The sequence below is a fragment of the Lipotes vexillifer genome, unplaced genomic scaffold, assembly GCF_000442215.2.
Source record: "Lipotes vexillifer unplaced genomic scaffold, Lipotes_vexillifer_v1.1 scaffold1359, whole genome shotgun sequence".
Lineage (NCBI taxonomy): Eukaryota > Metazoa > Chordata > Mammalia > Artiodactyla > Lipotidae > Lipotes > Lipotes vexillifer.
This window is the reverse complement of record NW_006771596.1, coordinates 1,277,885-1,290,173: the sequence shown is the minus strand read 5'-3', so window position 1 is coordinate 1,290,173 and position 12,289 is coordinate 1,277,885. Positions and strand designations below refer to the sequence as shown.

Sequence of the window (12,289 nt, the reverse complement as noted above, 5' to 3'; positions counted from 1 at the left end):
AAGGTGAAGGGGAAGAGAGCTTAGGATAGACAACCCAAGAATGAAGGGAGCCAGGTCTGGATAGACACCCCGTATTCTACTCCAGAGAAAGGGGACAGCCTTCACCAGCTCAGCCAAAGAGGCAGGGCCTCACGGAAGAGCCTCTTGAAGGCAACACGTTAGAACCGTTTGCCGCAACCAGGAGTGCTGCCGCCAGAGCAGTCAAGGCTTTGGGAGGACCCTGGGCCCTGCGGCCTTGACCCAGGAGGAGGTCCCCAGAGTCACGGCTTAGTCTAAAAGTTTGCTGCCAGAGGGCAAAGGGAGCCATTTAAAATTCACAAGCTGTTGGAATAAACCCCAGTCAGTTCCTGTCTTCCCTGTCCGTCATCCTTCCTTAGGTGTGAAGAGGAGAAAATAAAACTTCCTGTCTCTCCAGCCCAGCCTGAGATGGTCACTCACATTTATCCACCTTTCTACAAGGTCATCGATCTGTTCTTCTAAAAGCTCATTGGTCTGAATTCCGTAAGGTTATTGATCCGTCCTCTGCAAGGTCACTGATCCATCCTCTCCCAGGTGGCTGACTACACCAGCACACCTGGTGCTCAGCTTCCTCCCAGTTGATGCCAGAGGCTGTGCTATGGGAAAGCACTCCTCTGCTCTCACGGGGAGCTGGTTCCAGAGCTGGTGTAGCATCAAAACCCTGTGCAGCTTTCACGGCTCTACCTTTTCTAATATTTATTAACCCAAACAAATGTACAACGAGAGGGCTTTCGACGCCATCCTCTCCAGCACATTTGCTTCCTCTGCTGCCTCTGACCCTTCCAGCCAGCCCTCTGCAGGAGTGGCGAGCAGTGTTCCTTCCATAAAGTGTCAAACTTTAATATCCGCGGGTACCTAAACAGGAGTTGGTCCTGTGACCGGTACATGTGCACTACTTCCTCTCGACGTGTTTCATGTCCATCATGGGAAGCAACTAATAAACTGAAGCTGTTCACGCACTGAGTGCAGTTGGCTCTTACACAGTGAGACTGATTCTTCATTCTTTTGCATCACTAACCATCGCTCGGGCTGGTTTCTGGACCCCTGGTGCAGCCCCACCCTTGGGTTGCAGGCTCACCTGGATGTGAGCCCCCAGGGCCAGTCCTCTGCCCTCCTCCCTCCCTTTGGGGCCCAGAACAGAGGTCCCCAGTCACCCACCTTTGCTCTTCTCCCAGAACACCACTGATTTCAGGCCCGTCCAGACTGGGGGCGCCCCAGGCCAGCGCTGGAAATGGCCAGGAACGCCTGATGGACTCGAGGGGGTGGTGAGGGGTGGGTTGGGGACCAGTGTGGCAGCAGAGTCACAGTAAGCAGCCAGCAACTTCTCCGGCTCAAAGTAGATGTAGGTGGCAAACCCAGGTAAGCTGAGGTTTCAGAACGGGTCTCCCTCAAATCCTATGTGCTTCTAACACCAGCAATACCGCCCCACCAACTAGTGTGGGATTTCAGGGGCCCAATTCACATCCAAAATGTTTCATCAGAGGGAGGCTCAGTAGTTGTGGCTCACGGGCTTAGTAGCTCCGCAGCATGTGGGATCTTCCCGGACCAGGGCTCGAACCTGTGTCCCCTGCATTGGCAGGCAGATTCTTAACCACTGCGCCACCAGGGAAGCCCACAAATTCCTTTTTAAGAAATGAGTTGCTGAGGCAGCTATAAAACATCTGGCAGAAGGTAGTTAGTATTCTGCCTTATATGAAAGGCAACCCAGACATGAAGGCGACATGGCCTTACAAGAAAACAATAGACAAATCGGAGAGTCTTTTCTAAGGGAAAATAATATGCTTAAGATATATATGTGTCAGAATTATTTTTTTAATATTTATTTTTATTTCTATTTATTTATTTATTTACTTATTTATTTAGGCTGTGCCAGGTCTTAGTTGTAGCACTCGGGATCTTAGCTGAAGCATGGGGACTTCTTAGTTGCAGCATGCGAACTCAGTTGCAGCATGCATGGGGGATCTAGTTCCCAGACCAGGGGTCAAAACTGGGCCCCCTGCATGGGGGCACAGAGTCTTACCCACTGGACCACCAGGGACGTCTCCCAAATTATTTTTAACCAATACTTTTCAATTCATCACCTTCAGTCCTGACTGCCAGGAGAGATTTCTGCTGTATAAACGGGTGGACAGTCACCCCTCTGCAGACAACATCTGACTGAAAGGCTGACCAACATGAACAAGAAGGGAATTGCCTGGCAGTCCAGTGGTTAGGACTCCGCGCTTCTACTGCAGTGGGCACGCGTTCAATCTGAATCCTGCAAGCCACGCAGCGCTGCCAAAAATAAAGTATGTCTTATTTTACCCATATAATCAGGAATGATTTCTAGCTTTTGTTTTAGAAAAAGTCTAATTTTTTGAGCAATATCGTTCTTTTTTTATTGTATTTTGTTATTCTCTACTAAATTTTACATTTTAAATTTTTATTGAAATATTGCTGATTTACAATTTTGTGTCAGTTTCAGGTTTACAGCAAAGAGACTGTCATATATATATATATATATATATATATATATATATATATATATATTCTTTTTTAGATTCTTTTCCATTATAGGTTATTACAAGATATTGAAAACAGTAAGTCCTTGTTGGTTACCTACTCCATATATAGTAGTGTGTATATTATAATCCCAAACTCCTAATTTATCCCTCTCCTACCCTTTCCCCTTTGGTAACCGGAAGTTTGTTTTCTATGTGAGTCTATTTCTGTTTTATAAATAAGTTCATTTGTATCATTTTTTACATTCTACATATAAGTGATATCATGTGGTATCTGTCTCTGACTTACTTCACTCAGTATGATAATCTATAGGTCCATCCATGTTGCTGCAAATGGCATTATTTCATTCTTTTTATGGCTGAGTAGTATTCCACTGTGTATATATACCACATCTTCTTTATATATAAATCTGTCGATGGACACTTAGGTAATATCTTTTTTCTTTTAAAGTAAATTGTTTTATTTTATTTATTCATTTTTTTGGCTGCACCGTGCAGCATGTGGGACCTTAGTTCCCTGACCAGGGATTGAACCCACGCACCCTGCATTGGGAGCGTGGAGTCTTAACCACTGGACCGCCAGGGAAGTCCCAATAATATCTTTCTTATATTAAGCATTTTGAAGTGAGCCAAATACAGTCATCCCTCAGAATCCATGGGGGATTTGTTCCAGGACCCCTTGGATATCCAAATCCGCAGGGTGCTCAAGTTCTTTATACAAAATGGTGTAGCATTTGCACACAACATTGGAACATACTCCCAGATACTTTAACCCATCTCTGTAAACTGGAAATTAGGCAGAGAAGATTACTTATGATACATAATACAATGTAAATGCTATGTATATAGTTGCAGAAACAATGTAAATGCTGTGTGAATAGTTGCCAGTGCATGGCAAATTCAAGTTTTGCTTTCTGGAATTTTTTTTCCCCCAGTATTTTTGATCCATGGTTGGCTGAATCTGTGGAGGCAGAACCTGTGAATATGGAGGACCAACTGTACTATTGATTCATTTTAGAATGTATATTTTTGAAATTTTAAATATTTAATACAAGTAAAAGGGATGCGTGGTGACAAAGTCCTCTCTGCCCACAGGCCTTCACCCCTCTACCCAGAGACACCCACTGGGAAACATTTCTCTGTATCCTCCCAAGTGTACAAGCACAAAGATACACTTCATTCTGCTTTTTACAAAAACTGTAGCATGTGTTATATTGTGTTCTACTGCTCTTTGTTGTTTTCAAATAAAAGTCTAGCTGAGGCTATTTTGGAGATGCACTACCGTGTTCTTTCAAATTTATTTATATTTATTTTTGGCTGCATTGGGTCTACGTTGCTGCGCGTGGGCTTTCTCTAGCTGCGGCGAGTGGGGGGCCACTTCATTGCAGTGCGTGGGCTTCTCATTGCCATGGCTTCTCTTGTTGCAGAGCACAGGCTCTAGGCTCACGGACTTCAGTAGTTGTGGCACGCAGGCTCAGTAGTTGTGGGGGGGGGGGGGCCCAGGTTCGATCCCTGGTCTGGGAACTAGATCCCCCATGCATGCTGCAACTGAGTTCGCATGCTGCAACTAAGAAGTCCCCATGCTTCAACTAAGATCCCGAGTGCTGCAACTAAGACCCGGCACAGCCAAAATAAATAAATAAATAATTAATTAATTAAAAAAATAATTCTGACACATATGTATCTTAAGCATATTATTTTTCCTTAGAAAAGACTCTCCGATTTGTCTATTGTTTTCTTGAAAGGCCGTGTCTCCTTCATGTCTGAGTTGCCTTTCATATAATGCAGAATACTACCTACCTTCTGCCAGATGTTTTATAGCTGCCTCAGCAACTCATTTAATTTCTTCCCACTGCGCCACCAGGGAAGTCCCTACTTTGTTCTTTTAACAGCTGCATCCTATCTCATTACGTCAGTGATTTTTAGCCAGGAGGCACTTTGGAAATCTGTGGGCCTCTGACAGTGGATGGGGGCAATGCTGGACATGTTATAATGCCTGAGACTGCTCCACTGACTTCCAAATGTCTGGCCAGATGTTAGTGTATATGAAAAACTCATTTATAATTATGTAAGTCTAAACTCCATTTTACATATTAACACGAAGGGTTTGGTTTTGGGTTGCTGAAAAATCTGAATATCCCTGGCACTTCCGAGGCCTCCAACTGCTGTGTAATGGAAGGGAAGCATGAACTTCAGAAGGGCTTAAAGGCTACTGGAATCATGTCAAAGAGCCACAGAGGTCAACTTAGAGGGGCTTGTACTAGCCAAATTTGGGATGATTTGAGCATCAAAAACCATGAGTGCAGGGACTTCCCTGGTGGTCCAGTGGTTAAGACTACGAGCTCCCAATGCAGGGGGCCGGGGTTCGATCCCTGGTCAGGGAGGTAGATCCCACATGCCGCAACTAAGACCCAGCACAGCCAAATAAATAAATATAAAAAATAATCAGTGCAATTGTTTGTAACACGTTTAATGAAAATCCGTGAGTCCACAGTGGTAGGAGGCGGGAGAGAGAGAGTAGAAGATTACTCAATTTTTCGCAACTACAGAATAATTGACTCAGGAGAATTCCCTGGTGGTCCAGTGGTTAGGACTCCTCACTCACGGGTTCAGTCCTGATCAGGGAACTTGGATCCTGTAAGCCACGTGGCATGGCCAAAATAATTTTTTAAAAATTGATTCAGGTGAAGATCATTAACTGATGCTAAAAGAAAACAATCAGGTGAAAGGTCTGGGAGCAGGGTCTTCACACAGGGGCAAAGTATCATCCCACAGGTTACCTACTCAGCAGAAAGAATACAAAGTACCTTTCCAGTGGAGCAGTCTGACCTCCTGTTGAGTCAGTCTGAGATCATATGCTATCTGACAAGAGGCAGGATTAAGTGCATATAGCATCACCTACAACGCCTTCCTGCATAAAATGTTGAACGTGTGTCCATTCAAGCTTCTCTGCCTAATTTCCAGTTTACAGAAAATACAAGAGCCAGAGGAACAAGCAAGTAACATGAAATGGAGACCTTAGGCAGCTCCAAAATCAGGGACATTCGACGAAGTCAATGCCCTGGACTGTTTAAAAAAAAAAAAAAAAAACAAGAGGCCAAGACCACACAGTGTAGGACTCAATTTATATGAAATGTCCAGAAAAGGTAAATCTAGAGACAGAAAGCCAACTTGTAGTTGCCAGGGACTGGGAAAGTAGGAGGGACTGCAAATGGGCACAGGGTCTTCCTGGTGTGGTGGATTATGGTGATGGTTGCACGACTCAGTAAATTCACTAAAATTATTGTACTCTTAAAATGGGTGAATTTTATGGTGTATAAATTATCTCAATAGGCCTTTTTTTTTTAACATTAATTACAATATGTTAAAAAGTGGAAGGACTGGGCTTCCCTGGTGGCGCAGTGCTTGAGAGTCCGCCTGCCGATGCAGGAGACGCGGGTTCGTGCCCCGTTTCGGGAAGATCCCACATGCCGCGGAGCGGCTGGGCCCGTGAGCCATGGCCACTGAGCCTGCGCGTCCGGAGCCTGTGCTCCGCAAATGGGAGAGGCCACAACAGTGAGAGGCCCGCATAACGCAAGGAAAAAAAAAAAAAAAAAAGTGGAAGGACTGTTCTAGATTGAGACAAGAGACCTAACAATCAAATAGTGTGAACCTAGGTTGGATCCTTGGGGGCAGTGGGGTGTGTGTGTGTGGGCGGGAGAGAGCGTTATTAAATACATTGATTGTATGTAAATTACACCTTAATAAAGCTGATTTTAAAAACACCTCTAGGGACTTCCCTGGTGGCGCAGTGGTTAAGAATCCACCTGCCAATGCAGGGTGCCACGGATCCGAGCCCTGGGCCGGTAAGATCCCACGTGCCGCGGAGCAACTAAGCCTGTGCACCACAACTACCGAGCCTGCGTTCTAGAGCCCGCGAGCCACAACTACTGAAGCCCGCGCAAGTAGAGCCCGTGCTCCACAACAAAAGAAGCCACCGCGGGCTTCCCTGGTGGTGCAGTGGTTGAGAGTCCGCCTGCCGATGCAGGGGACGCGGGTTCGTGTCCCAGTCTGGGAAGATCCCACATGTCGCAGAGCGGCTGGGCCCGTGAGCCATGGCCGCTGAGCCTGCGCGTCCGGAGCCTGTGCTCCGCAACGGGAGAGGCCACAACACTGAGAAGCCCGCATACCGCAAAAAAAAAAAAAAAAAAGAAGCCACCGCAATGAGAAGTCTGTGCACACCGCCAGAAAGACCCAACGCAGCCAAAAATAAAACCACCTCCAGAACCAGTGGGGGAAATCTGAATAAGGACCATACACTGCAGGTTGTATGGATTTTGCTTATTTTCTGAAGTGTGCTAAAGCAACTGGGTGAGCCCTACCTTATTGGATGCACGGCTGGCCGACTTCTCTGGAAGCAGCAGCTCTTGTGCTCAGGGAAGCCGAGGCCACACTGTAATCGATTCTGCTCACCTTGCCTTGTCCTGGAGGCCTTCAAAACATAGCAGCCACTTACCCTTTCAAAACTAACCAGTATGGGGCTTCCCTGGTGCCACAGTGGTTGAGAGCCCGCCTGCCAATGCAGGGGAGACGGGTTCATGCCCCGGTCTGGGAGAATCCCACGACACAGAGCGGCTGGGCCCGTGAGCCACGGCCGCTGAGCCTGCACATCTGGAGCCTGTGCTCCGCAACAGAAGCCACAGCAGTGAGGCCCTCGTACTGCAAAAACAAAAACAAAACAAACCCTAAACATTCCGTTTTTAGGGACACACATATGTGGTAGATTGATAAAACACAAAACCAGGGTGACCTCAAAATGAGAAATCATGGGCCCCTGGTGAGGGATGAAGAGTATGCAACTAAGGAGGACTCCCAAGGGGAGTTCTTGATCTTAAAGGAAACCATGTTCATAAACATAAACCAGATTATGGCTCAGATTACCAGGTCTGCACAACGGAATGAGTAGACCTCAAATGACCATGAAGCCTCTACAACTAGCCAGGGAGAAGTTCCCTATAGTTACCTGGTCACCAGTTGGTCTGGGGCAAGGCAGAGCCAGATGCCTTCTGCAAGTAGACTGCACCACACCAGGTCTGCCAGCCTTTCTCTAGCAGACTGAACTTCACAATTGAGCTGTCATAAACCCTGTACTCTGCATTTACATTCTCAAACAGCTAGATATCCCAAGAACAGGTTCCAAAGACCCTTCCCCACAGAGGCTAAAGCTTGACATATTTCCCTCAAGGAAGGCCACCACAGAATATGCTCAAATTAAGCTTTGTTAAAATTAGCTGATGATTTTCAACTTGCTATAGTAATTTTGATGGATAACCCTTAATGTGCCCAAGTGAGAATTTTCCACCGTCACCCTTAAAGGAGTACTGCTCCAACATGGTCACAATCTTGAAGTTCCACCTTGTTTTTTCCCCCGCCCGAGCCTACATCTTCAGTATTCCACTCGCAGCTTGCCCTTGGGATACTCAATCAGCAAAACTTAATTCTTGGATCAGGGAAGCAAAAAAACAAGATACTCTTTTAAACAAACACAGCAACTGTTGTCTTAGAAGTAACGTGTTGCTGCTTAAAATGAAATCTCCATCAATACCCTAACCCAAACAAGGACAGACAACGGTTGTTTAGTCTTTATTTCATAACCATAAACTTAACTTTGCAATTCAGCTAAACTTGGAAGGGAATAAGGAACATTTGGAACCCAAAGAAGTGCAATGAGAGCACAAAGATTATAGTATATTTTGAGCAGATGGGGATGAAGGGGTGCTCTCCTGAGCTACAGAAGGAATGGTCTGGTGGTTAAGATAAAACACAAGTCAAATTTATTATTAGATTTGTCCACAGTCAGCAATGGTGATCTTCTTGCTGGTCTTGCCATTCCTGGAACCAAAGCGCTCCATGGCTTCCACAATATTCATGCCCTCTTTCACCTTGCCAAAGACCACATGCTTGCCATCCAACCTGGAAACAGAAGAATAAACATTACTACCTGCGACCTGCATGTAGTAATGAAATAGGAGAGAAATAAGCAGCCTGCATTGTGCATTGAGATAAGAACAGAGTCCCACATATCAACAGAGCATACCCAAGCAAGAGAAGACCAGAAGAGTGGTTTATCCAGCTTTTAGCACTAGCTAACGCCGACTAGTTAAATACTGGAAACATTTTATCCTTTTACCTAAAAAAAAAAAAGTGTCAACACCAGATTACTTTAAGCCAGTATAAAAAAGGTGGTCTCCAAGAGTCTCTAATCACTGTTAAGAATCCTAATTTTAGAACGGACCCCTAAAAAAGAGCCAACAAATCACATGCTAATTAGATGAAAGCACCACTCTTAAATTCAACTACTCAACAAAGTGCCCTGTTTTGCTATTAAGAGTATCTCACTTTCTATAGCGCACTATCTAAATTTGTGACTATTCATGCCCTTCTACTACTTTAGAGCAGGAAACAGCAGGGAAAGGTGGCCTTTCCTATGTTCTGCTCTTACCACTCAGTCTTGGCAGTGCAGATGAAAAACTGGGAACCGTTTGTGTTGGGGCCAGCATTTGCCATGGACAAGATGCCAGGACCCGTATGCTTCAGGAGGAAATTCTCATCATCAAATTTCTCCCCATAAATGGACTTGCCACCAGTGCCATTATGGCGTGTGAAGTCACCACCCTGTGAACATAAAAAAGAGGAACCTGTCACTTTTGGCAATACAGTTGGAAAACATGCCAAGTCTGCAAGGTTCAAACTTTAAAACTCAAGTTTAAACTAATTAAAAGGGTCAAGTGGAACCAAAATGGGAGAATTAACATTTTAGTTCATATATGCGCTTTAAAAAAAAGAACATGTTTATTACAGACCACGGCAATTTAGACGGCATGGTATCAGTGCAAAATTGTCAAATAGACAAATATAACAGAAAACAAACTATAAAAGTAGACTGGCACCAATGCAGACAGACCATATGTGCACATTCTCAAGTGTTCTGGCTCAATCCCAAATTAAGAGAACCCAAATCAGTATCAGTAAATTTCATACCTGGCACATAAATCCCGGAATTATTCTGTGAAAGCAGGAACCTTTATAACCAAAGCCTTTCTCCCCAGTGCTCAGAGCACGGAAGTTTTCTGTTAAAATAAAGTGTATATGTATATAGATGCAACAGTTAAAATCAGAATATCTTTGTTAAACGTTTAAAAAGTAAATAAAACTAACCTGCTGTCTTTGGAACTTTGTCTGCAAACAGCTGTAAGAGAAAATGACAGTTAATGAAAAACATCTGCTTACATATTTTGTTGCTTAGTACCCTTGTCTTTAGGGGCCTCTGAATCATAAATTCATTTTCTCACTAGAAGAGAATGCTTCTTCAGTAATTACTTTGAATCCCAAATAAGAACGGCTCCTGACAGCCTTAAGGTCCTGCAGGGTTGGGTTAGCAACATGACACCCAAAGACATGCCAAAACTCCAGAACCAGGAATGACTCAGATAGTGTGAGGCTTCTAAAAAGTGACTTAAAACTTTTATGTGTATCACACCTACTTCTAAACAGATATATGGTCTCTCAAAGGTACATCACCTCCCCCAACTTCAACTTGAACCTAAAGACAAGAACTTTCAAGAATATCAAGTACTCCTGCACGATCAGGGAGTAAATAGCTGTAATTTTAGTCACTGGTAATGAAAATGCTACTACCTCCAATCTGTTAACATAGCTTTATGGATTGGATGAGCAGTCACTTCTTGGTTTCCAGGTCCCTTACCTAGTAGTGGGGTAAAAAATAAAGATTGGTTTCTAGTACAACTGCTTCGAACCTTTCCTGCATATATCAAACATTTTGGCTAAAAAAGCTTAAATACCATAGAAAACGCAAGCCCTTGCATAAAAGACAGTTTAAAGTACTTAATGAACTATTATTCCACAGATCTGTGACTTAAAGCATCTGCTGAAATCCCTGGGTGTTTCTTAGAAGACTTGCTATTTAGCTTCTAAGTACTGTATATAAAACATACGGTCTCTTTCAAGTATTAACGTGTCTCCAACCCTTTTACTAACTCGTTTCCCTTTTAGACGCTTACTAAAGTTAAAGCTGGCAGTGGCAGTTCCACCTCCATTCTCACCAAGGGATCTGTCAGAGCGCCTATCTCATTTCCATTAAGCCCTCTGGCTAACCTGAGACACACAAGCTACAAAGGGTTAGGCTCAGGCCAAGTTTCCACGTGGCCCCTGGCCAATTATCAGCTGACTTCAGATAAAGGTGGAGTATACATCTACTGGATGTAATATTTCTCTAGAGTTTTCACGTCAGGGCAAGTTCCCACATGGGCCCTTATCAATTCTTAGCTCTGACTACAGTGAGAGTGGGCTACAGACTGATCTGCATGGGGGGCTATCTGAGTTTGGACTGAGATCCTACAACCTGATCACTGGCGGCTCTTTGAGAAGTGGTAAAAGAGGATAAAACCACTTAGGGCTACACCCCAAGACCTACCATGCTGGGTTAACTGGAACGGAATTCCATTTACCGTTTGAAGAGCCCGCCGAGTTACTTAGCTACCCTGCTGTGATTACTGATTAAGAAGTACCCATAACACGCCTGAACTAATTAGGAAACCAGCGGAGAAGGCCTGCCGCGCTGCCGGTCTCGACTAGCCCGTTCCGGGAAGGGCCCGGGCGCCTCCCCCCCGCCACCACCGCAGCGGAAGGCGGGCCTCGGCGCCAGCGGAGGGAAGGCGGCCGGCACATTTCCGCTCGGGGTGGGGGCGGGGAGGGGCCTCTTTCTACATCAACCTCGCGATTTTAAAACACCCGGGGAAGCCCTCGAGCCGGCCGACCCCGCACCCTTATAACCCAACCCTGAACTAACAAGCGTCCTTTCGGGACAAGGGGAAGGGCTGGTATCCCCACCGGCCCTGGCGCGCCCGGCGCGGGAAAAGGCAGCCTTCAGGTGCGGCGTCGGCTCGAAGGAAGCGGCTTCCGAGTCCTCGAGGGCGGCCCCGGGAAGGTCGCGACTGCCCAGGGCCGGCGCCCGCCTTCCGTCTGGGTCGTTGCCGACCCTCAGGGCCCCGCGGTCCCACGCGCCGGCCAACGGCTCGCGGCCCGAGCACGTGCGCGGCCGGAAGGGCGCGGCCGCGCCTCCCCCACCCGCCCCGCCTTTGTCTGCCCGCCGCCCCCGGCCTCCCAAAATGGCCCCTCGTCAGGAAATGGCGCCGCGCCGCGCCGCCCGCGTTCCTCAGGCGGGGCGCCCGCACCCAGCCCCTCGGCCTTCCCGGACCCCGCCGCCCGCTCAGGCCCACCCGGCGCGCCGCCGCCCGCCCCAACCTCGAAGGAGACGCGGCCCAAGGGCTCGCCGTCGACGGCGATGTCAAAGAACACGGTAGGATTGACCATGGTTGAGCTGCGCGGGAAGTTCCGATGTGGCGGCGTCTGTAAAGCAGCACGAGCCCCACCGCCCGCCTCTTTTATAGCCGGTTCAGGCCCCGCCCGTGGCCGGTCGCGCGCCTCATCTCTGGCCAATCGCGACCGCGGGTCAGTCGAAGTGACGGTGTGCCTGGGCCTATGGGTGGAGATGGCGCCGGAGAGGCGGGACGGGAGACGCGCGTGCGCGCTGGCAGATGCAGGCAGGTTCCCGCCCGCCGCCTCGGTCTCCGCGCTGCGGTGTGGGGTCGCGGATAGGCCACCGGGTTGGGGACGGGGCTTGGAGACCGCCCTGCTGGGCCGGTTGGGTCGGTGGGAGCCCGAGAGACACGCAGCTGCTTGGGCCCGCGGGCAGGGCGGCCTCCCACCGC

General features: G+C 47.2%; 1 protein-coding gene across 3 annotated transcripts in view; it reads right to left on the bottom strand.

Annotated features, from left to right (window-relative positions):
• Nucleotides 1–8,129: 8,129 nt before the first annotated feature.
• Nucleotides 8,130–12,289, bottom strand: part of PPIA (peptidylprolyl isomerase A) — an 8,424-nt gene continuing 4,264 nt past the window's right edge. Inside the window, exons 1-5 of one of the 3 annotated variants that reach the window (XM_007447017.1) lie at nt 11,823–11,931; nt 9,717–9,747; nt 9,540–9,628; nt 9,001–9,173; nt 8,130–8,471 (exon numbers count right to left, since the gene is read on the bottom strand). In XM_007447017.1, coding sequence (XP_007447079.1) covers nt 8,339–8,471; nt 9,001–9,173; nt 9,540–9,628; nt 9,717–9,747; nt 11,823–11,891 — 495 coding nt within the window. In that variant the 5' untranslated portion in view covers nt 11,892–11,931 and the 3' untranslated portion in view covers nt 8,130–8,338. Of the gene's footprint in view, nt 8,472–9,000; nt 9,174–9,539; nt 9,629–9,716; nt 9,835–11,822; nt 11,932–12,289 lie in introns of those variants that run through there. The other 2 variants (XM_007447018.1, XM_007447016.1) reach the window with 2 other exon arrangements.